Source organism: Taudactylus pleione, unplaced genomic scaffold, assembly GCF_031769625.1.
Source record: "Taudactylus pleione unplaced genomic scaffold, aTauple2 ptg000095l, whole genome shotgun sequence".
NCBI lineage: Eukaryota > Metazoa > Chordata > Amphibia > Anura > Myobatrachidae > Taudactylus > Taudactylus pleione.
Window position 1 is genome coordinate 32,097,898 of NW_028284497.1, and position 24,594 is coordinate 32,122,491.

A 24,594-nucleotide genomic window follows, 5' to 3' on the forward strand; every position below is an offset into this window, starting at 1 on the left:
GTTAGATGCCGCTAAGACTTTAGATTCCGTGCAGTGGCCCTTCCTGTTGGAGGTCATGAGATGTTTTAGGGTGGGCTCTGTTTTTCTGAAATGGGTTCAGTTGTTGTACTTTGTACGTATCGTCCGGGTTTCCGTAAATGGGTTTGCCCCCCCCCCCCCTTCTGCTTTGACTAGAGGCATAAAACAGAGATGTCCTTTGTACCTGGACCTTTCTGCATTAGCTATCAAACCTTTAGCCTGTTTATTACATACTCATCTGGGTATTGAGGGACTTTGTCTTGGTAGTAGGAGTCCCTCAATACCCAACAGGATGGATAAGGTAGCATTATATGCCAATAATATCCTGCTTTTTGTGTTGGATTATAGAGTGTCTGTGCCCACTATCTTTTTGTTAATGACTGAATTTGGCACATAGTCTGGTCTCACTATTAACAAGAATAAGTCTTATATTCCTCCTCTTAGGGGTTCCTGCCCTACTGTATACCCCCATTGTTGGCTCTACCCCTTCACTGGGTTGGCTGTTTTAACTATTTGGGTATATGGATTACTGACTCACCTCTGGACTATGTTGCCCTGAATCTACAACTGCAGCTCAATTATCTTAGAGATAAAACATGTTCATGGTGTAAGCTCCACCTTTACACTTAACTTTGTTAAAATGGTGATCCAACCCAAACTTCTCTATGTATTTCAGTAGTCCCCTGTTTTTCTCCCACTTTCACTATTTTGTAGGCTGCACAGCCTTGTTTCCTCTCTGGTCTTAATGGTCTGTCCAGGTCATCTGGAGATCTTGCCCTGCCCCATTTTAGTTTGAATTACTATGCAACACAGTTGACACATTCGTGGCCTTGGCTACAGGATACCTCTTCTAATTCTTTACACAATTTACTGGTTGCTCAGACTGCCCCTGGCCACATACTCCTTTAGGCCTTGCTGAGTAGTAGGGAACTAAGGTCAGGGCCCTCGTTAGTTAAACAGGCGGTCAGGATTTGGAATTCAGTCACCAGGGTGATACATTTTCAGGGTGTAGTTCCATACACTTGACTCCGCTGTGGAATGCTGGTTACTGATGAAATTCTAATCCCAAATAATGTTTTTGAGGTGGCAGGGGGGTGACCTCACTAGGGCAACTCTATGACAATGCTGCATTAAAATTGTTTGCTCAGCTTCAATCCAAAAGTCGGCTACCTTCCACCCAGTTTTATACGAGGGTGAGTCAAAAATTATCTGCACTGGCTGTAGAATTTATTTTAGTCAACTTTCAGAAAGGACAAATACATTATTTTTCGACATAATCTACCTGCCTTTCAATACACTTTGTCCATCTGTTAACAAGCTTTCGTACACCCTCATTAAAAAATATTTAAGGCTGAGCTGCGAAGCACAAATGCACTGCTGCCTTCACCTCTTCATCAGATGTGAATGAGATGTGAGGACGAAGATTCAGATGTGAATCTTCGTCCTCTTAGGGCTTCTTTCAGGGGACCAAACAGGTGATTGTCCGATGGGATGTCTATCCAACATAATCAGTTCACGTGTATAGTTTTTTGTGTCTGGTGACGATACTTTCGTGTCGTAAAAATGCATTTTTAAAAACCGCCTGTTGCGGCTGTGGGGGTCATTCAGACCCGCTCGCGAGCGCAGGACGCTTGCAAGTGGGTCGATGTTCCCCCACTGCGCATGCGCACGACGGAGGGAGCTCCATCGTGCGCATGCGCGAGACCTGGACAACGACAGCCAAGCTGTCGATCCGGGTCTCGCACCAAAGGGGGCGTGCTGTCGATGGTGACTGACAGCACGCCCCCTTTGGTGGGCATGCCGGGGGCGTGTCTGCCAGACGGAGGCGTTCCAATGGGAACGCCTACCGTCTGAAGCCGGCCCCACTGACATCACTAGTGATGGCAGTGGGAGTGATTTTGGCTCTGATAGAGCCAAAATCACTCCAGGGCTTGCGGCAGCGAGACCCTACCGCAGGGTTTCCGTCGCAAGCCCGATGGTCGCGATTGTCTTGACCATCGCGACCATCATCATGGACGCTCGCATAAGCTGTGGGTGGTAACCCACAGCTATGCGAGCGTCCAGGAGGACGCTCCAAATTTTACTAAGACTGCCCTGATTCAGAGTGAGCGCTCTGGTCAGAGCGTCCGACTCTGAATCAGGGCCTGTGTGCGATGTTTAAAACAATTCACACATTCATTCCACCCCGCAAAAAATCAGACCCAATACATAAAAAACATTTTCAACGTTTTGTTTTTTTTTACCAAAAATTGCACGGTCGTCTTTCGCCAAAGAGCGCAACCTACAACATTTTTTGGGGATAATTTATTATTAGGGGGGTGTCCAAAGGGTTCTGAAAGAAATCCCCTACATTTTTATCCAAAAATAGGGATTTTGCATTTTTTTTCGCCTGGTCTGTGATGGAGAAAACTTATCTCCAGTTTTTGGCGAAAATATCGCTGTTTTTTGGTAAAAAACTTCTGTTTTTGACAATGGCGAAAAAATGCCAGTTTTTACCGCTAATTGATTACGGCCCCTAGTACGGAAAGTGCGTCCAACAGAAGTTTTAGTATAACTGGAGTTTGGATAATTTTTGACTCTCGTAGATACTGTACATACAGTTCCGGCATGCTCTAGCAGCTCAGTTCTTAGAAGGCCCTCCTAATATACAGGGATCTACACTCAAAAAGTTTATCTCCTCCCTTGGTTCCCATAGAACTCTTTCTTTTTTTTATTCTCTGCCCTCCACTCTACAGACCTACCAAATCTTAGACTTTGTTGAGAGTCCGATGTGGGCCCACTATGCTATGAGACCTGGTCTATGGCCCTGGGAAGCTCGCGTATATGTCCACTGCCTCTATTAGATTTCATCAAATTCCGCTATTTTAGTACATAGAACTTAGCTTGCTCTTGTGAGGCTAATTACGTTTGGTGGCTGTGCTACTGATGTGTGTCCTAAATGACAGGGTTCCCAGGGCACTTTCCGGCATCTCCTATAGTACTGTTCTTGTTTAAAGTTTCTGGGTTTAGGTAAATTCTGTATCTTCTACTGGTATTTCACAATCCAATCTAAGGACTGATGCTCTCAGGTTCCTGTTACATTCTTATATATGTGACTTTCATTTTTTACCAGTTTGAGTAATTTTATTGAATTTTAACAAGCAACAAAACAAAAAGCAATGTAAAAAAAAAATGTATGCATGTTTATCCAACACATTGCAGAGCTGTGAAATGTTATCAAGTCATAAAGGTATAAAATAACCCCCTATTTGAACAGGCTAGAGGAAGGGAACACCATAGCAGAGCAAATAATGCACCCTGTCCAGACACCCTTCCCCCCCCCCCCCCCCCCCACCCACACACACACATGTGACATCACAACGCCACAAACAGGGGTCGGGACCAATAAACTGAGAGTTGGGCATGTCCTAAGGGCTCGTAAGTCTGATCTCAGAAGGTTCCTCTCCCTTGCCTTCACACCCTGGCCGCTGGCAACATGCGCCCACCCCTAGTTACGGCCCTGATCTCAAAGTATTTCAATGACACACAGGATTCCATAGTCCTTGACCTTTCTTTCTTTTTTTTTATTAGGTGGGGGAAGAAGAATAAATGTTTTGATTTCCAAAGGAGGGACACAAGTCTTGCTACAATTGCTACTTCGTGCCAGTAAAGACCCTTCTAATGAGGAATTAATGGTACTTCTTCATAGTGTGCTGGCAAAGATTGGTTCAAAAGGTGAGTTACGGTAATTCTGTTTTGCGGGCTGCTGTCTGCCTATTTAGCCAACACATTATAATGCATCAATCAGGGCGTAGCTTCTGAAATTTATGTAGAATTCATAGCAAAATGATCTGGAGGAGAACAAAATATACCGGATTTCTACCATTAAGATACCTCTAGAATACATTACCTAGAATATGTATATAACATAACACTAATGTGGATATTTTATAGTCTGTCATTGTTGTCTCCTGAGCAGTTTTGAGTGATTTATTAATACGAAGGCATAAAGTGTGCTTACATTTCAGTTACATGGAATTTGCATATGTAAATAGCCTCTGAGCATGGTTCCCAGTTGCTTTACAACACATTAGTTAAATACATTGTTTAAAAACGACATTGTTAGTAATAGGTTTATGACATTAATATATTGAAGCACTACAAACCGTTTAGACTCTCCCGTCATGAAAGCTTTTTATTGTGTTCTGGTATAGATCATTGTTCTGGTACATGTCATACTCTTCTCCTAAGTCCAGGATAACATAACTGGAGTTGGTAGTGATTGAAGTGTATTCTGTATGATCTGTGGGGTATATAGGACTATTGGGCAATATTAGGAGAGAGAGTTTATCATCTAAAAGTAGTAGTTTTGTAAGTTATTGTCTGTTGACTTCTTTCTCTGCACATTTTGGGAAATAAACTTTACGTAATCCTTTGCTTGTTTACATTCCCATTTAACTTTTCATTTACGTCTTCCCAAACGAACGTTTATATAATATACCCCTTCTTCATATTCACACTTAGGGCCTGATTCAGAGGTGGACGCAGAAGTGTCCGCAGCTTCGTATATATTAGCGGTCGCTCATCTGCAACTTTATGCAAACTTTGATACAGAGTCCTTCCCTTGTGTACATCCATGCATCTGAATGTGCAAGGACTGAGACGCCCCCTTTTTGTGTCCGTACACGCAGTAATACAGATTGGTGCGGCCTTAGAAGCCATCATCGCTCTCACCATCGTTACTTGCAGATATGACAGGTGCAGTTTCTCCATTTGTGTTTGGCCTCCTACAGATGTGTCCTCATGTATATAGTCTCAATACGCCACGCGGCGCGCTAGCAGAGGCTCGCAGGACCTGGCTGCGCCCATATTAGCAGTTTGGCGTGTCTGCAGCAAAGATGTGTGAGGACACATCTGTATGTGAGAGGTCAAGCGTCTGTGAATTCAAACACTTTCACTGATACGCCTGCAATTGTCCCATAAGACGGATCATCTACGTGCGTGCGTCTCCCTGTCACCGCCCTGGAACGCCCACTATATTTTCAATACCCTGCATGCAAAATTACAACTACGATTCTGTGCGCACACAATCGGGATGCATGTACGGTGCGACTCAGATGCATGCACAGTAGCATAAAAGTGCTTTGCTACCTCTGACATTAGCAGTGCCTACACTTCTGCATCAGGCCATTACAGAGTGACTATTATGGTGAAATCATAATAATTATTTTGTAACTCTACTTGTTTATTATAAATTTCCAAAAAGAAGCAACATTTGTGCATCAAACCATAATGTCATATCATAGGTGATGATGGAATGAGAGAAATAACATGTTTCTGTTGAAAAAGTTTCAAGTGCAGTAAAAGAAAAAAGTTTAATTTTTTTTCTAAAGAAAAAAAATATATATATTTGAAGTAACATTTAACACTCATTGAGCAGACGGGGAACGGCCATACACCCTTTCAGACTGCTTTGGTTGGAAAGATATCAAGGAACACATTGCTAATTATTAAAGATTCTACAAAATGTGCTACATAACTTAAGGGGGAGGGGTTGAGGTTTGACACCCATATACTCCTTTACAAAACTGGTCGACTTGTGAAACTGATTGACGCGTGAGGTGAGGTTCAGTTTGGTAAAGATGTGGTTGTAACGACAATTGGTAATTTTTCTGTCTGACCATATGACACATTAACATACATTTATCATGAATGTAAAATCCCCAGACAAATGTTTTACCTTTTATCCAGAAATACAGAATGCCATAGTGACTCAATTGTCAGTGTCCTATGCAAGAATTGTCAGTCCCATATGAAGAGAACACTTCGATACTTTTGTATAAACCACTATATGTGTGTTTGCTAAGGCCAGTGTCCTTTGCTGTACTGAAATGGCAGACTGGTCTTGGTGCACTCTCACATGAAGTATGAGATTACACGTTGCCAAATACCAACAAGTTTAACTTTACTGTAATCATACAACATATCTCTCTCCCCTCCATTTACTTACATTTCTGAGATGCTCCTTGGCAGCCTGCCCCAATTGCGAGTATAAAATATGTTCTTTTGTCATTTATTCTGGGAATGCCTACATTTACAAACATTTCTCCTTACCCCCGGGGAATGGACTTTTAGATTATCCCTGAACAGGTGGCAGGGAGGCCAGAGTGCCCATAAGTGGTAAACTTGATCTAACAAGCTACATTTATAGCAAGATATTGAATGGCATTGGAAGGCCCCAACTTCCATAAATAGCTGGCCATGTGCAATGACACTAGTGGATGAAAGCACTTTGTCTAAGGTGGTGGAAAACCTGCAATCAAATATGAACAAGTCCTTAAGGCTATTGGAATTTTGGTGAATGATAAGTAACCCACTCCTCCACCCTCTCTGTCCCCAGTCTCTATTGATACACTATAGGACTGATTCAGACTTTCCTTCAAAATTCACATTATTTACTGTTGAAAAAGCTACAAACAAAAATAGATTTTTTTCTACCCATATGCAGAACTTGACATGCATAAGGCACTGCTTCGGTAGTATATGCACCTGATGTATGCTTACACCTACCTCCATGTGATTAAAACCATCTATGTTATGTGCTGTGAACACATTACATATTATGCATCAGTAACACTTTTGTAATAAAGCACAAACTTCCCAGCTCATTGAAAGAAAAACATTATTGGGTTAAACAAGCACACAAAGCATATACTTTAGGTGTTCATAATACTGTAAATTAGAAGCTTTTATTTTTCTTTGCTATTAACCCATTAAGTCCCACATCAATCACCTTTTTGTATGTTTGTTTGTTCCCTACAGATAAAAAGTTTGGAATAAAAGCACGAGTTAGTGGAGCACTGAACATATCTTTGAACCTGGTGAAACAAAGCTTACAATACCCGAAGCTGTTACTGCCGTGTCTGCAGGTGTTACGTGTATACTGTATGAATTGTAAGTCTTGGAGCTCAGTCTTTGGAAACTACAAAGCAAAAAGCATGCAACAGGAGTGCTCTGCTGTTAGCCCTGACTATATTGGTGGCATTTAAGGCATTAAAAAAGAAAACAAAAAACAGGCGGTCAGAAGGTTAGGAGCAAAGTCAATGATGTTTACAATTCAAACAAATGCAATGGGATTTCATCCTTTTAGATCACTATTACATTAGTACAATAATGGCCATTATTAACACTGCTATAATAGTGACCATCTTTGAGTAGAGCAATACATGTTTTTGCCTTCCACGAAACATGGCAAAATATATATATATTTTTTTGCTATACCAAGAAACAAGGTATCATATTTCCTAGTAAGAATAGTATTGCAAAACTTACTTACTATGGGAAATCGCCCCTGTTATGTAATTTCCTCAAGTGTTCATGTTAGAGGTTTTGAATTTGAGAAGTGGAACTAATGAAGACTGCACAGAGTGCTGGTATTTTGGAGGCTAAGCATACTTTTCAAATAGTTAGAACCTGAGAGTAGAATTCTGGAGCCAGTCATGTTTGGAGACAAAGTTTGTCCCTCACAAAAAAGTAGTCTGTTTATGACGACTGGCATTCAAGTAACTGCATGAAAAAACGGCTTTGACACATATCAACTAGATTGTAACATTACATGTCTTGTGCTAGGTATATGCTATGCGATATGTCGCTTGTACAGCCAACGAACAACATCGCATCTGTGGGTGTGTACAGACGATATGTTTGTAAATGACATAGATCACAGACAGATCGGGTCAGTCCTGCAGCACAGCCGATGCTGCCTCAATACGCCATGCAGCGTGACTTGCCTGGCATGAGTGAGTAGCTGCATTTTCAGCAAAAAAGACACCCGGCGTTAGAGTCTCGCGTGACCTGGCACGCTGAGAGAGGCTTTTAGGCGCGACTGCATCAAAGATATGTAAGGACACATCTGTATAACGATACTTCTGCCTTTGTGTACGGGTGACCCGCTAACCACCCATACACACTGGGTGCAGGACCCGCCGACACTAATATCACAACTGGATGGGCAAATTAAAATGCCCACCCAATTGTGATGTCTGGCCAGACCTATCGAGCGGCCAATTGGCAAGTGTGTATAGTTTGACCTATCTACCGACTGAGTGGCCGATTTGATACTTAAGTGTGTAACCAGCTTTAGAGAGTTAAGGCAAACCCTTGATTGGTTGTTTTAGGTTAGAGCAGATTTTGCACATCCCCTGTAAATTATAACTACCTTTTACCTATCCACCCCAGCTTATATAGCCCCCAAATTGTACTGTAAAAATACAATGTAGGTTTATGCATATTTGTGTGTGCGCTTGTATATTGAGCAATGTATGAGCCAATGTTTAATTAAGAAAAATGAAAACCTACATTAACATATTTGACTATTTTTTAGAAAAAATATTAAAACACATTCATTAAATGAGAAATGTATGTGATTTCTAATACTGGAACTATATGGATTGTGTTTGTTTTTTTGTTGTATAATTGCTACACCATTTAGTGTGTAAAGTAAGGTCCTATAATAATTATGGGGATATTGTGTTTACTTCGTAATTAAAGAGAATAAGTTACTCTAGAAAATTCCTGATACTAAATGTCAACATAGTCTGAATGTTGATATGGATATTATGTCGACATGTCAAATGTCAACATTCACATAATGTTGATATTGTGAATGACAGTCTGCATATTGACACAGCTTTTTAAGGTGATTGTGACCCTAACATGTACTGTGGACATTCATAATGTCAACACTATGTCCATGTCTACATTCTGAATATTTACATAATGACTGCATACTGTTTTACATCGGACCAGCAAAATGTGCATCGTGCATGCAAATGTGGAGAGTCCGAGTATATATATTTTGCACTGTTCTCTCTCATTCATCACCGAGACAGGAGAGCTACAACATAAACATAAAAACACAGCTATCTATTATTTAGTATATTGCAGAATACGGTCATTATTTATTTAACACCTACACCCAGAGGTTAGTTTTTTTTTTCTCAGAAACCAGTTAACCTACCAGTATGTTTTTGAAGTGGGAAGAAAACCGAAGCACCCAGAGGTAACCCACGCTAACATAGGGAGAGCATGCAGACTCCACACAGATAGTCCCATGGTCAGGACTGGAACTCAAGACATCAGGGCTGCAAGGCAGTAATGCACCGAGGCACTACAGCACAGTTGGCACTATGCCAACTGAGCTGCCTGGGCATGTTTATTTTTCTGTGATTGGTAGGATTGATATTTATTTTCTTGCACTTTCAATAGGCACAATGTAAAACGAGCATTATTTATATAATCAGAATTATTTTGTTCACTTTACTAAACTGAGTCTCAATCTGTATATACGAAATGCTAAATTGCAGTTGCCGCTGCTTTTTTTTCGCACCAAGTCTCATGTAGCAGTTTTATTGCTTTGTGTTGCGACTAAGATGAACATTCGGGCATCTCATACAGCTCCCTCACGCCGCATGGCATAATGAGGCTCGTCTGCACCTTCTCTCTGTAAATTATTCCACTGTAGCCTCCTTTTTTTTGGATTGGCATATAGCGCTAGTGGGAAGAGACGCTGGTGGTAGGTGTCTTTTACTCTGGTGGCCATCTGCTACAGTTAAAAAGGCAATCCCCACCCGCGGAGGCACAGACTTAAGCTGGGTAGACATTATAAGATATAATGTACCAATGCAGATTGGAACAATATATTGTACAGATCATATAGTGTGTACGCAGATTGCGTGTGCACGGCGGTCCTTCATCACATCGTCCCATCTGCTGTGCTGCACAGCAGATGGGATGATGTGATGAACTACCAGGTGCAGTTACATGTAACGCTGCATTGTGCCGTCGTACGACGGATCGTGCAGTGTGTACAGCCCGTGCAAAGTATTGTTACATCGCACTGTTGGCTGAGTCGCACATCGTATAGTGTGTTCCAAGCTAAAGTGTTCCTAATGCCAAATATTCCAGATCGAAGTCAAGTCCCTTTCCTAGTAACAAGCATTTCTTAGGGTAACACCCACTTTTTTCAAGGATATGGTCCTTGCGCACTTTGGATGTTTAAATAACCTAATTACAATGTATCCACCTATATATGGCTTTTAATCATTCCAATGCTGGATTTATGTTATTGCTTGTCCGTTCGTAAAATATAAATGTCATAGCTACACATAATAATATAATAACTCATGCTCCTTAATGTTATATTACCAGCTGGTTTTAATGAAATGTGTTTATTGTAAAGCTCTGTTCACGTCAAGACCATTTTAATAGTATATTAATACTTGTAAAAACATCTCTTATTTCCATTCCTTCTGATAACACTATTCAAAACTCACTCTCATGATGTCTAAAAGTTAATATAAATGTAATATCCATTTAAAATGTGTATGCAGATGGAGCACATTTATCTGAGTCCAAGAGAATTATCAGCCTTTCTAAAGAGGCAAGTGGACCCGTTGCCCATACCAACCACTCGGCTTCTAACGATCAGCTATCATTTATCAAGCACATTCTACAAAATGATAGCTAGCAACTGATTGGTTGGTATGGGCAATTTCTTCACAAGTTTGATACATCTCCCCCATAGTGTGCTAATCCCATTTTGATGCACCACATTAATGTACACAGCATTTTGCATGGTCAGGGCTAATACAATACTAGGTGGCACATTTCCTCCACACTAACCTGGCTCACATCACGCCATTTGTTGAAAATAAAGGTGCTCCATCTGTACATAACTTTTATCCAGTGTCACACATAGGGCCTGATTCTGAGTGGAAATGTGGATGGATCTCATAAATGTCAGCATACTGCGCATTCACCAAAGGAAGAAACATACACACGATTGGAGATTGCTAGTGCACACGGATTGCTCCGTCCTTTGACGGGCCACACTTCCTATGAAATGTGTGTTGCTGCGGTAACTGACAGCGACTATGCAATAGCACTGAACTGTACCGTCTCGTGGGCATGTAGGCCGACGACTTTGCTGGATTGTAGCATGCAGACGTAGATGGGACACCTGTTTCAGACTGATCTTTTGCACCAAGCCTGGATGGGTGCAAGTCCAGACTCTAATGGTGACGGCTGCTACCTGATTGAGCTGCACTGACTCTGAAATGTATTGGGCATTCAGATGCTTAATCGCATATATTAGACGCCATACTCGGACAGATATTCAGCACCTAGCATGGGACTTGAGCAAATCCCGATGGTGCTTCTAATGGTTGCAACTGTATAAAGTGGGCGTCCACCCCTTGCACATTCAGATGCACGCTTGTACACAAGGGAAAGGGCTTTTACTAGCATCAGCATAAAGTCGCAGGCACCACTATGTCAAAAGACGCTAAAGCCGTAGCAGTAGTTTGCGGCTTAGAATCAAACCCTAAAGCTGGGTACACATTAGACAATATGTCTACCCAGCGATGCGACAGACAACCTTCCCTTGCTGACAGGCCAACATATCGGGCGGCCGGTACACAATTAGACCACAGGTTCTCAAACTCGGTCCTCGGGACCCCACACAGTGCATGTTTTCCATGTCTCTTCACAGAATTAAAAGTGAAATAATTATAACCACCTGTGGATCTTTTAAAATGTATCAGTGAGTAATGATTACACCTGTGCACCTGCTGGGTGACCTGGAAAATGTGAACTGTGTAGTGTCCTGAGGACCGAGTTTGAGAACCACTGCATTAGACGATCCGGTGCCCGACCACCCAATATGTCTTTCTCTGACGCATCCTGCAGCATGGGGCCGTCAGCTGCGTTGTCGGGTTGAGCTGCATGTAGGGACAACCTGACGATGCTACTGACGACCAAACGGGAGTGTGCAACTGCCTACATAGTGGGTACACACTAGACTATTTTGACAATATGTCCTCCCGATCTGTCGGAATAGGGCATATCGTCCAATAAATCATCTGTGTACCCAGCATAAGTGTCAGCTGTATTGCTGTGTTGCTTCAGTAAGACTGGCACTTATGCTGTGGTTTTAATGTATGGTGAAGTGTAGATAAGTTTTTCATATTGCCTATTTATTGTCACAAGTGTCTTTTACAGTTTGCAGCACGGCTGTCTGTGTGCACATGGCCTGAGTGATCGGAATATATGATGTATGTGAGTGGGAGAACCTCCACAGCATTCCATATGTACACATGGGATTGTACAGACAGGAGTTTGTGGTCAGAGTAAAGTGAGCAGCTCTATCACTAGGGGGGAGAGCTGAATGCAGAGTACTGTTTGAAAAGAGTATGGTTTGTCTTTGAATGCAAGTCCAGAGCTCCTGGCAACAAACTTACAAATAAAGGTTTTCTGAAAAAACCTTTATCTGTAAGTCTGTTGCCAGGAGTTCGGGACTTGCTAATGAGCACTAGGGAAAGTTTCAGCCCCTGTAACTTAAGATTGGTTATATCACTTACATAAAGCATTTTGTGTTTTCATGTTCGTTCTTCATGGTCACACGACTTCTAATACCAGATGTGAAGGATTCTGTTCTGTTTTTAAGGGCCTAAAAGGCCTTTGTGGCTTATCTGTATCCTGTTCCATCTTTTCATGGTCGCACATAAGGGCACAGTACACCATTACAGAATTTAGGCTTAATTCTGCCTGTTATAACCCATACACAAAATTGTATCTCTCTTGTAAAAGATATAAATAAAGTATTGGGAAATGAAGAATATTACTTAGGCTTCAGTTACTAAGCATCAAGGGCTAAATGTAACAGAGTGTGAGCCATACATGCTAGTCCCGTTTTTTTAAAACAGCAGGCATGTTAAAAGCAAACTCAGCTTGGTTTTGCCTTTAACATGCTTGCTGTTTTAAATAAAACGGAATATGTATATTGCTGTTTGGCAGCTACAGTATGGCGTATGGGGGGGGCGTTTGCAATTCGTGGGTCCACGAGGAGGGGGTGGGGCTAAATTATGCAAATTGTGTCGTTTGGCACCACCCTCTCATCGCGGACCCGCAAATTGCCCATTAAATCTCCCCATCCTGCTTGCTTCAATAGGTAGTAGGTAGGATGCGGGAGATCTGCCTACAATTCCGGGGGTGCAGGGGCTACCCAAAAAATAGGGAGCTTCCTGCGACTTTCGGGAGTGTAGGCAAGATGTATTAAATAAACAAAATTTACACCGTAAACAACAAATATGTGAAAGTACATGCTAAAAGCTCTATGAACAGTCTGGTAGTACAGAAGAAACAGAAGAAAAAAAATACACGCATATGGGTTTATTTACTAAGTTGCGGGTTTTTAAAATTGGAGATGTTGCCCATAGCAACCAATCTGATTCTACTTAACATTTATCTAGCACCTTCTAGAATGTTAAGTAGAAACTGATTGGTTGCTATAGGCAACATCCCCAATTCTAAAAGCCCGCACTTTAGTAAATATACCCTATATAATTTGTATGTTCTCCAGTTATAGCGTGTGTTTCCCACACTTCAAAGACATAATGGTTGGTTAATTGTTGACAAACTTAACAGTGTTATGGTAGACTTTAGATTAAGATCATATCTGGCAGGAACTGATGTGAATGATTGCAATATTTGCTGTAAAACACTGCATAATATTATGGCAGTGCTATATAAATAAAAAAAAAAATAAGTACATATGATCTATTTTTATTAAGATTTCAATATAATTACAAGAATAAACACTTCTGCGTTAATTACTAAATGATCATTGTCATTGTTTCTATTGAGAAAAGCACATACAATTATTAAGTTTATTGAATCTCACTTAGATGTGTTATTTTGTGATTCCTTCATTGTAGCTGTAAACACTGTGTACCTAGGCAAAAATGGAGCAGTAGAACTTTTATTCAAGATAATAGGACCGTTCAGTAAAAAGAACACCAGCCTCATGAAGTAAGTATGCTTCATAAATATATTTCACTGTGCTGGTTCAATGATACTATGTTTCTATTAGTTATATATTATTCTCTTAATAGCTACAAGCAGAGACATGGGGAGTTATGTAATAGGTTCCGAGATTACGGAACTGGTGGTATTTCAACGAGTTCGCCACTACATTTGAAGCAGCAATCACTTATAAGACAAAATCAGCGTTCTAACCGATTGCCGCTTTAAATTTAGCAGGAAACTCTACTAAATCCCGCCGGTTCCATAATCTTGAAATATATTACTTAACCCCCATAGACCGTTATCTGCTTATGTTGTACTACCAAGATCCAATAGCTGTAGTATTATTTTTTTCCATTCCCTCCAGTAACAATCAAGTGCTTTACCTTATCTCACAAAAATAATTTTGTTTGTACAATATACTGCAGTATCTTTTTATCTCAATGTAAAAAATGCCCTATTGTGTAACTATACAGTTAAATCTTGATGTTCAAATTGAACACACGTTTGATCACCCTGTGTAGAAATTTCCAAAAATGCCCAGATAGCAAGTGTGTTGTAAATGTTTTTTTTTAAACAAACTTTCACATTTCCCATATTCTTCTTCGAAATAGTTTCGTATGTGAAACAATCTTGACAAAAATCACAACGTAAAACTGTTAGATACTATAATGGATCTGATTCCTCACAAATTAGATTTGACACTTAAAATGTGAGCTCTTAAACCAATTGTGCCAAAAAAAAAAAAAGCAGGAGACTGCACTAATCTAAATAAATTGATTGGTAGGGTGGAATGATATATAAGACACGCAAAATAAATGTATAGTCAAAATATAAAATTCATAAAAAATATTAACATTAATATATTCAATATTATCACATCAAGTATTTATAGGGTAGCTAGCCTTTTTTTATAAAAAAAAATAATGCAAACTGCTATAAATAAGAAACACATATGTATATAAATTATATACTGAGAAGCCGTTTATAATTAATATCCTTCCATTCCTGGATATGCACAGAGAATTTCAATGAAATGATGGAGGAGAGGTATTAGGTTGTTCTAGCATAGACAAGGTACAGTAATGACATGTTTGTGCAATTGTGAACACATGCAGACTGGGAAAACATTATATAACCTGGGAATGCTTATTATTTGTGGGTGGTCGTGGGCAGGTATAAATTCTGGTTGATGGTTCCTGGTACTAGTGAACCGCTGACACTATTTGCAGCTTTCTTCATTGCGCTAGCATAGACTTTTTTTTTTTTTTTTTGAGAGTGTATGTAAGCAAAAGTTTTGGGATTATGGAATTACACTACTTTTGATTTGGCTTACTCTCATTTTAGAGTTCAGTCTGCATCAAGCCCATTATATCAAACTAACCTACTGCAAGCCCTACTTCCATCATCCTATCATTTCTTCTGCAGACAGCAGCACAACCATGAATTGTGCTTAATATGCCCTCTCAGTTTATTTTGTCGAAGTATTATTTTCTTATTGTTAAACCAGTTTTCTGACGTGTAGTTGGAATACAGTATTACACTGGTGTTGTGCTCCCCCTAGAGGAAATTGGACATTCTACATAACCTATAGTATCCAGTATACTGTACTTTGATTGATACTTCAGGCTGCCCTTATTCCAGCTCATATTTATTATTCATATAACAGTAAAAATTAAACAGTTTGTCATAAAGGGAGAACTTTTTGAATGAACTAAAAGACCGATGTAACATTTGCTAGAAAATACTATTGTGACAGTATATAGATCTGAGCATTTGTGTTTCGGAATGGGCTGCTTACCCTGTCTAATTTCCGCTATCTCACGTCATACACTGGTGAGAGCCATTCTAAGTAAAAAAAAATTAAATAAAAAAAATGGTGGGGGTAATGCTCACTCAGAAGCAGACATTATTAGTCCTATATAGCTAAGCTTCGAGCTTCTGGCTGTAATTGAGATATGCCGTTAATTACTGCTCTCTAGGACTCGGACTTGAAGATTTGTTATCAATCTAGGACAAAGGACTCGATCCAATTAAGTCTCGTTAATATTCACTCGTATATTCTCAGGCATTCAAAGCAAATCATTTGTTATGGTGAAAGATTTTCTTTTTAGTATGTACAGCTCATTTTCACATACTTCAGCAAAGATGACATCTTTAATTATAAACCTGCAATAAAGCCCATTTTGTAGTTTTTTTTTTTTTTTAACACTTCTAAAATAACTGTTTTCATTAACTTGGTATAGTCTTTCTTTGTGACATTCAGTTTCAGTTCATATAAATGTATAACATGCAAACAAACAATGACTGAAGAGGTATGTTATGTGCTAATGACAGTTCACTTTATTATGTATGTTATTGCTCAGCTAGTATTCTTGTCCTGTTTCTGCAGGGTCTCCTTAGATACCCTCGCTGCTTTGCTAAAATCAAGTAAGTCTTTTTTTGCCTGTGTTATGCAGGGTTTCATTCTTCTTTTCTTTTGTTTGCATCCTCCCTTTTAATTCATTATAATACCCATTGTGTTAGGAGCCATTTTCTTGTTTAGATGTTTGCATTTCATTTCTTACATTTAGTATAAAAATTGTTGCCTGTACTTTATAAACATTTAAAGTAACAGAAGTTCTGCTTGTTTATATTAGCCTTGAGTTTCTGTATTTTATTAATGGAATTAACTTTCCGGTGAATTCAAATATCTGTATGTTACTCTATGGTCTTGTGCACCCATGTGCCCCTTACACTCCTATGTACGTTCAACTTGAAGTGTGATCTTTGCAAGGTGAATGCAGTACAAAAATAATACAATAGCGATAGTTGAACCCTTTGAGGTCTGTGACCCCTGTATACACCACATTCATTGTAAAGTCCTATCTAGTTCCACCTATGATCCCTCCAGTGTTTACTATGAATATTTGTTTGCCCAGTGGCCATATTTTTCATAGGTACTAATGGTCATGTAATATTCTGACAGTTGATCATTGTTTGTTGAGTTCTGTGTTCTCTGGACCTAAGAGAAAGTGAGTGTTCTGACTAACAATGTTTATTAGTGAAATATTGCTCTCTTGTGCTAAAGGCGTACACACACTTTGTATTCCTGCTATTTGGCATGGCAATGGAGCAAGCCTATCGGTGACCCATTTGGCCATGCACGTGGAAGGTCAGATTGCAAACTCTTCAGTTTACTAATGGCATTTCATTTGTTTATTTTACTTTTTCTTCATTCATTTGTAGAAACGAATGCCAGAAAAGCTGTAGATCGGGGATATGTTCAAGGGCTCTTAACAATTTATGTAGACTGGCATCGCCATGACACCCGGCACAGACACATGTTGATCCGCAAAGGCATTCTGCAGTGCCTTAAAAGTATTACAAACATCAAATTGGGTAGAAAAGCATTCATTGACGCCAATGGTATGAAGATTTTGTACAACACCTCACAGGTAAATGTTTCTCAGAAATCCTCCTGAACTCTCACAGACTGTAACATTGACCATCATCAGTGGCCTCGCTGCTTATCCCTCGGTGTGCATGTTTTATTTATAATCTACAGTCATAACAGGGGTAATCTTTTTGGTGGTCTACTAAGCCCAAAAGCAAATAATGCAGTTAACATTTGTGTATACATCATCGGTACATTGATGTCCAATTAGTAATGAACCAGTAATGTATACAAGGTAAACACAAAGCCTTATACAAATGTAAAGGTACATCACCATGGAAACTGTAACCAAAAGTAATTGAAACTATACTTTCAGTGGGCAGAAATGGCATTCAATGAAATCTGAAGTATATATAGCAATGAAAATACAAGTTTGATTAAAAATCCCCATTAGTTTTCATTTTCACAGGGTGCAGTGTTTGTTCTTAAATTCAATTGCAAACAATAAAAAAAACCACCTGTTTAATTTACATTCAATTACTTGGAAACATAATTGACTTATGCTGGGTACACACTGGCAGATATATTGGCCGATCAATCGATCGGTCACTATAGGGTCAATCGACTTAGGTGCGAATTGCGAGCAGCGAGTTTGTTTCTTGAAACTCGCAGACTTCGCATCGATGCGCGCTCCTGAGAATTCTCCAATCCTAATAAAAATACTTATTCGCACTACTCATAGTGGAGGGGTGCGAATTGACTGCCAAATGAGATTTGAGAGAAGTGCATGAAAAAGTGGGGAGACCATCCTGGACCACCCAAAATGGATAATTTCATTAGCAGGACCATATAGAAGGCTGTTTGTGGGCATTAGGCATGTACTGTAGGTTGTCAAATGGCTGATTTGTGCTTTTTAAAAAAAAAAAAAAAAATGCAAGAAAATTATAAAAAACTAACTCTTTTTGTTTACTCTCAAACGAATTAAACAAAAAAATGTAAAAAAAAAGTTGGATAAAAAAGTGATTTTGTGGTTTTTGGGGGGCTCCTTGAAAAATGATAAAAAAAAATATTTCTCAATTTTAAAATTATTGTAATTAAAATTGGGTTGCCTAAACTAACGGAAAAGTTGATTTTGGGGTAATTTGAGGACCACATTTTTTTTTTACCCCCAAAAATGACATGTAATTATTGGACTAATTAAGCTAACTGGAAACTTCCATTTGCCAAATTAGATATTAGGGGGGGTGACCAAGGGGTTCAGCACAGTGTCCCGACATTTTAACCTTAAAATAAAGATTTTATTTTCCATCTCTCACCCTCAGGTAGGTGCGCATGAAAAAATGCGAATTCAGTGTGAGTTGCTAATTGGTTTGCAAAATGAATTCGCTATGCGAATTAGAAGAAAATATAGCAACTCGCATTCGCACCTAAATGGATTGACCCCTGTATCTTGTCTGCTTTGACCAGTGCGTACCAGCGATATTTCTGTGAGCGACGTTGTTCACAAATATATCGTGTAGGCTGTGCTGCACAGCCGATGCCCAATATATCTGCACGGGCCGTGGTGATTGACAGCTCATTCACCATGTAAATGCCCGCCCAACTGTGATGTAAGTCATGACGGATCGGGCAGTCTGTATGCAGAACATATGTTCTGCACAGACTGCAGATATATTTGCAGATCAGTCGATCTGCAAATATATTGTTTAGGTGCGTACCCACCTTAACTATACATGAACTTGTATGTTTCCTTTTAGTTTCACCTGCATAAAATACAGACATTTAATTCCATAAATCATATAAAATGATTACAGGTTAATGAAATTGTAATACTTCTGAGGATTTTATTTAGAAAATATCATATGATTTGAAGAATCTCAGAATTACATTGATTATAGAAAGAATTAATTGATTTCCATTCTGATGTAGTTTCTGTCTATAAAAATAAGTTGTTTTTTTTTCATAGAGACAAGAAATGTTTGGATTGGGAATAATAATAGTGTCATTCTTACTTGGGCCTGATAAAACTCAGCCCCCCTCTGAAGTGCCTCGTATGTAACTATAATATGTTCAGCCTGACTACTACTCCTGCATGCTGCCATCATGGTGTAAAATTGTGCTGTAAAACATAACTAAGGAGACAGTGATGTCACATTACTAATTTTAAAGGTGTTCGTGAAGTACGATGGCCATTGAAGATGAAACATATTTAGATATGGAGATCACCTCGTGCAGTATTAAAATGAATACCCAGTTTACTGTGAAATCAAAGGGAACTTTGAATCCTTGTTTTACTGTAGTTGGTATATTATTTTTACATCTGGCAGTAAATTTTATTAATACAAAACATTAAATCGTGCAAATGGAGGATTGGGGACTTCACAGTTAGGGGTAAATTTACTAAGAATCGTGTCTGGTCCGAGATTGCTTGAGTTTAAACATGCACAGCATCGCAGGAACACGAGTGACTTTTGACAGCTATAATACTCAAAACTTACAAAGAATTGTGTTTTTCTGAATTGTATTTTTCTACTTCAGGGTCCATAGGGTATCCACAGGATACCTTGGGTATAGGTGTGACGTCAGTCGCTGGGCACCATAGAGTTAAGCTTTTCAGCCTCCCAGGATGCACTAGGGTACCCCTCCTATACCCCGCCCCCGAGCCAAGGCACCCCAGTTTAGTTTGGTGCCCGGCCGGCGTCGAGGTGCACCTGTCGGAGTGGGGGGCTAGAAGAGCCCCTGAAGCTTTCTTCAGTGCAGCTGTGGCTGCACATCTGGATGTACAGCATGGACAGTCAGTCCTGACGTCCATGCTGTCTTCCCTACACCCCCGCCGGTACCAGAACGCCGGTACCGATCCGGGGATGCTGGTGAGCATCTGGGGTCACAGCTAGCGGTGACCCCAGATGTTCCGGACCATGGCCGGATCCAAGGGGGACAAAGGTAAGCAGCGGGGTCCCGCGGTGGGTCCCCGCTGGTCACATGGTCCTAAGTCCCCAGGCAGGGGGCTCCCTGGGGACAGGCTGCAGCGTGGAGCCAGGCGACCAACCTGCGCTTTCCACTACCCCCTGGGACAGCGGACCGCAGCAGAGCGGTAGCGCTGCGGCGTCCCAGGGGTTAAATGCATGCCAGGGGTGCGCGCCTTCCCTGTCTCACAGCCGGCGCCTCCCCCGCTGCACACAGCCCTCTCTGCATGCTGCCGACTGGTCCTGTGGCAGCGCTCCTCCCCCAGGCCAGCCTCCTCTCTGCTCCTCGGCGGCCATCTTCTCCAGAACGCATGGTGAACGCTGCTGGAAGCGCTGGACGGAAGCATCGTGGTCTGGGTCCCCCCGCATACCTCTCCTCCGCTGTGGCTCAGGTCTGTGTATGCAGCGCTGTGTCCTACCAGGCCCTGTGTCTGTGTAGTTGAGTGATCAGCGCTGTTAGTGCAGGAATTGTTATTTCTCTGCATTGTATATGACTGTGCTAGCGCTGCCTGTAACTTTTCTTCTACTAAACTGTCAGCTTTATTACTGTCCCTGTTCTTCTGCTAAAGCCCTTGCGGTGCGGTGTTGCAGGGTGGTCTCTCGCCTATTTAATACTTAATTGGTGAGAGAGGTCACATACGTGGTGCCATCATGTCTGAAAGTGATTTTCCCCTCCGGCTACAGTGTACCACGTGCAAAGTACCGTTAGCGGAGGGGGAGGGTAGCGCGGAGGGCCTTTGCCGGCAGTGTTTGTCCATGGCGCGGCCTATTACGGTTACAGCACCGGTACAGGAGCCGCCCTGGGCTTGTTTCGCTCAGGCGTTAACAGCTTTAGTGGGCCAGTTAGCTCCGCAGCCCGCGTTTACTCCGATGGGTTTGTCCCAGCAGTCTTTGGTGTCGTCACCCATGCAGGGGTTCCCACGACAATTGGTGGTACCCCACAGTCTCCCTATTTCCCCGCTCCCGGGTTCTCAGGAGCCAGCGTGGGTTAACTCCCTGACGAGTTCTGTACAGCACTTGTCGGATGTGTTGCAAGGGGAGTCTGTGATGCGGGCCTCATAAAAGGCCGGTGGCGTCTCTGTCCGCTCCTTATGAGGATGACGAAGGGACGTCTGATGATGGGGAGATTCTGGATCCTTACGATCAGGAACCTCTCCATACTAAAGACGCTGATGCTAAGTCCAAAGTATATATTCCTGGACTTATTCGGGCGGTCCGCACAGCCTTGGTGATTGAGGACGAAGTTCCCCCAGCGGCTAAATCTAAGTATGCCTTTTTCAAAGATGTGAAGGGCGATGCCACAGTCTTTCCTCTTTCGGGTCAGTTGGTGGACCATTTAGAGGAGGCGTGGAAACAACCTGGCAAAAGATACCAGCCGCAGAGACGCCTGGCGGTGGCTTATCCGTTCGCGGATAATTATTTTGCTAAGTGGGAATCCCCTCCACAGGTGGATTCTCACGTGACCCGTCTTGTCCGTAGTGCCACATTGCCGATGCCATCCATGTCCTCCCTTAAGGATGCTACGGACCGCAAGGTAGAAATCTGCCTGAAGTCCGCTTATTCCCTTGCAGGGGGGGCAGCACGGCCGGCTATGGCCATTTGCTGGGTTGCCAGAGCGATGGAGCGCTGGGCGGATTCATTAGAGGCTTCTTTTGAATCCGACTGTCCGGCCGAACAGGCGGAGTTGATTGGCAATCTCCGTGATTCGGCCACCTACATCAACGAGGCGGCTCTAGACATTAGTACTCTGGTGTCTAGAATTTCTTCAGCAGCGGTAGCTGCTCGTCGCACCTTGTGGCTGCGATCCTGGAAGGCGGACGCAGATTCCAAGAAAGGTCTGGAAGCGTTGCCGTTTACCGGAGAAGTTCTCTTCGGTCCGGATCTGGATAAGATTGTGGCCACGCTGGCGGCAGCCAAATCTGCTTGTCTCCCGTCGGCCGCTGCTCCTTCTGGTTCGGGACCATCGTCCTTTCTGTCATCTAGGGCCCAGGGCAGGCCCAAACCACAGTCGTTTCCTCGACAGGCTGGCCCTAAGAAATCAGTCAAGCCCCGGAAGCAGGCATGGAGTACCAGACGTCCGGCCCCCAAGCCAGATGACAAGCCTGCGGCCTGACGGTCCGGGCCTCCCTTTGGGGGATCCCAGGGTGGGAGGCCGCCTGCTACAGTTCGCCCAGTGTTGGTCGACCACTACGACAGACACTTGGGTTCTGGAGGTGGTTTCCCACGGATACGCCCTCTCCTTCCGGCACAGACCCCCGGCTCGCTTCTTCACCACGGGTCTCCCATCAGACCGGAACAAGGCTACGGAGCTGCGGAAGGTATTGCACACTATGCTCCAGGCTGGAGTTATAGTGGCTGTTCCATTCTCCCAGAGGGGCCAGGGTTTCTATTCAAATCTATTTTTGGTACAGAAACCCAATGGGTCATATCGTCCGATTCTCAACCTCAAAGCACTCAACAAGTCTTTGCGGGTCCCGAAGTTTCGGATGGAGACCCTACGGTCCATCATTCTGACGCTGGAACCTGGGGACTACTTGGTGTCATTGGACATACAGGACGCTTCCCTGCATGTCCCTATTCTTTTGCGCCATCAACAGTTCCTCAGGTTTGCAATCCGCAGCGACCACTTCCAGTTTCGGGCGTTACCTTTTGGCCTGGCAACAGCACCACGTGTTATCACCAAGGTGATGGCGGTCATGGCGGCTTCTCTGCGGCTGCAGGGAGTCCGCATGTTGCCGTATTTGGACGACCTGTTATTGGTGGCAATATCTCCAGAGCTCCTGTTACGCCACTTGGACCTGACCATTGCACTGCTGCAACGGCACGGCTGGCTAATCAACTGGCAGAAGTCCACTCTAATCCCGTCTCTGAGGATTCTGCATCTTGGAGCCTTATTGGACTCGGGACAGCAAAGGATCTTCGTGACGGAGGACAAGATCTCTGCTTTACAGTCAAGGGTGCGCAGTTGCCTGCACAGCCGCCGGGTGTCCTTACACTCGGCGATGAGGTTACTGGGCTCCATGGTGTCGGTGTTCGACATGGTGGAATACGCCCAGTTTCACTCCAGACCTCTGCAGCACCTGATCCTGTCCAAGTGGAACGGGCTGCCTCAGTCTCTGAAGTCCCAGACGATTGTGCTCACCCAGGAGGTTCGCCTGTCCCTTGCGTGGTGGTTACAGACGACCCACCTCAACAAGGGACGTCCGTTCTGGGTTCCAAATTGGGTCCTGTTGACAACGGACGCCAGTCTTCGGGGCTGGGGAGCAGTTTCGGGTCCACACTTGTTCCAGGGCAGGTGGACGCCGACAGAAGCGGAGCTTCCAATAAATATCTTGGAACTCTGTGCGGTCTTCAATGCTCTCCAGCAGGCACAGCGGTTTCTCCAGGGTCGCCCGGTGCAGGTCCAGTCGGACAACGCTACCACCGTGGCCTACATAAACAGGCAAGGAGGAACTCGCAGTCGGGCGGCTCTCGTAGAGGTCTCTCGGATCCTGGTTTGGGCGGAGCGCAATCTTCCGGCCATATCAGCGGTCTTCATCCCGGGAGTGCTAAATTGGGAGGCGGACTTTCTAAGTCGCCAGGACGTTTATCCGGGGGAATGGTCCCTGCACCCGGACGTTTTTCAACTACTGGTGGACAGGTGGGGTCTTCCAGAAATCGACCTCATGGCGTCCCGGCACAACAACAAGTTGCCGGTGTACGGGTCTCGCACAAGAGACGAAGGGGCGTCTCTGGTGGATGCTCTGTCTGTCCGGTGGACGTTCCGGTTCGCATACCTGTTCCCTCCGGTCTCCCTTCTTCCACGAGTAATCCGGAAATTCAAACAGGAAGGTGGGACGCTCCTGTTGATAGCTCCCGCGTGGCCCAGACGGCACTGGTTCTCAGACCTTCAGGGTCTGTCCGTGGACAGTCCTCTGCGGTTGCCGCTACGACCGGACCTTCTGTCTCAGGGTCCTTGCCTTCACCCGGACCTGACTCGGCTGTCTTTGACGGCGTGGCTGTTGAGACGGCCATGCTGAGGTCCCGGGGGTTTTCCAGCTCTGTGGTGCGTACCATGTTACGAGCTCGGAAACCGTCTTCCGCGAGGATATACCATCGCGTGTGGCATACGTTCTTCCAGTGGTGTCGACCGAGAGGTTATGCACCGCGGGAGTTTCGTCTGTCTCGGATTCTCGCCTTCCTGCAAGCGGGACTAGATCATGGGCTTCGCCTTGCTTCTTTGAAGGTACAGGTTTCGGCCCTATCTGTCTGGTTTCACCGTAGGATTGCTACAATCCCGGATGTGCGCACCTTTATGCAGGGTGTTCTCCGCATTCAGCCGCCCTTTGTTCCACCTGTGGCGCCTTGGGATTTGGCTGTGGTCCTGAGGGCTCTCCAAGGACCGCCGTTTGA

The 24,594-nt window shown here is 43.0% G+C and overlaps 1 protein-coding gene across 5 annotated transcripts in view; it reads left to right on the forward strand.

Moving 5' to 3' along the window:
- Positions 1-24,594, forward strand: part of AGTPBP1 (ATP/GTP binding carboxypeptidase 1) — a 198,390-nt gene that overhangs the window by 91,258 nt on the left and 82,538 nt on the right. For all 5 annotated transcript variants that reach the window (XM_088470094.1, XM_088470093.1, XM_088470092.1 and 2 more), the window contains 5 exons: positions 3,589-3,732; positions 6,820-6,951; positions 13,773-13,866; positions 16,253-16,290; positions 17,089-17,297. In XM_088470094.1, the coding sequence (XP_088326220.1) occupies positions 3,589-3,732; positions 6,820-6,951; positions 13,773-13,866; positions 16,253-16,290; positions 17,089-17,297 (617 nt within the window). The remainder of the gene's footprint in view (positions 1-3,588; positions 3,733-6,819; positions 6,952-13,772; positions 13,867-16,252; positions 16,291-17,088; positions 17,298-24,594) is intronic.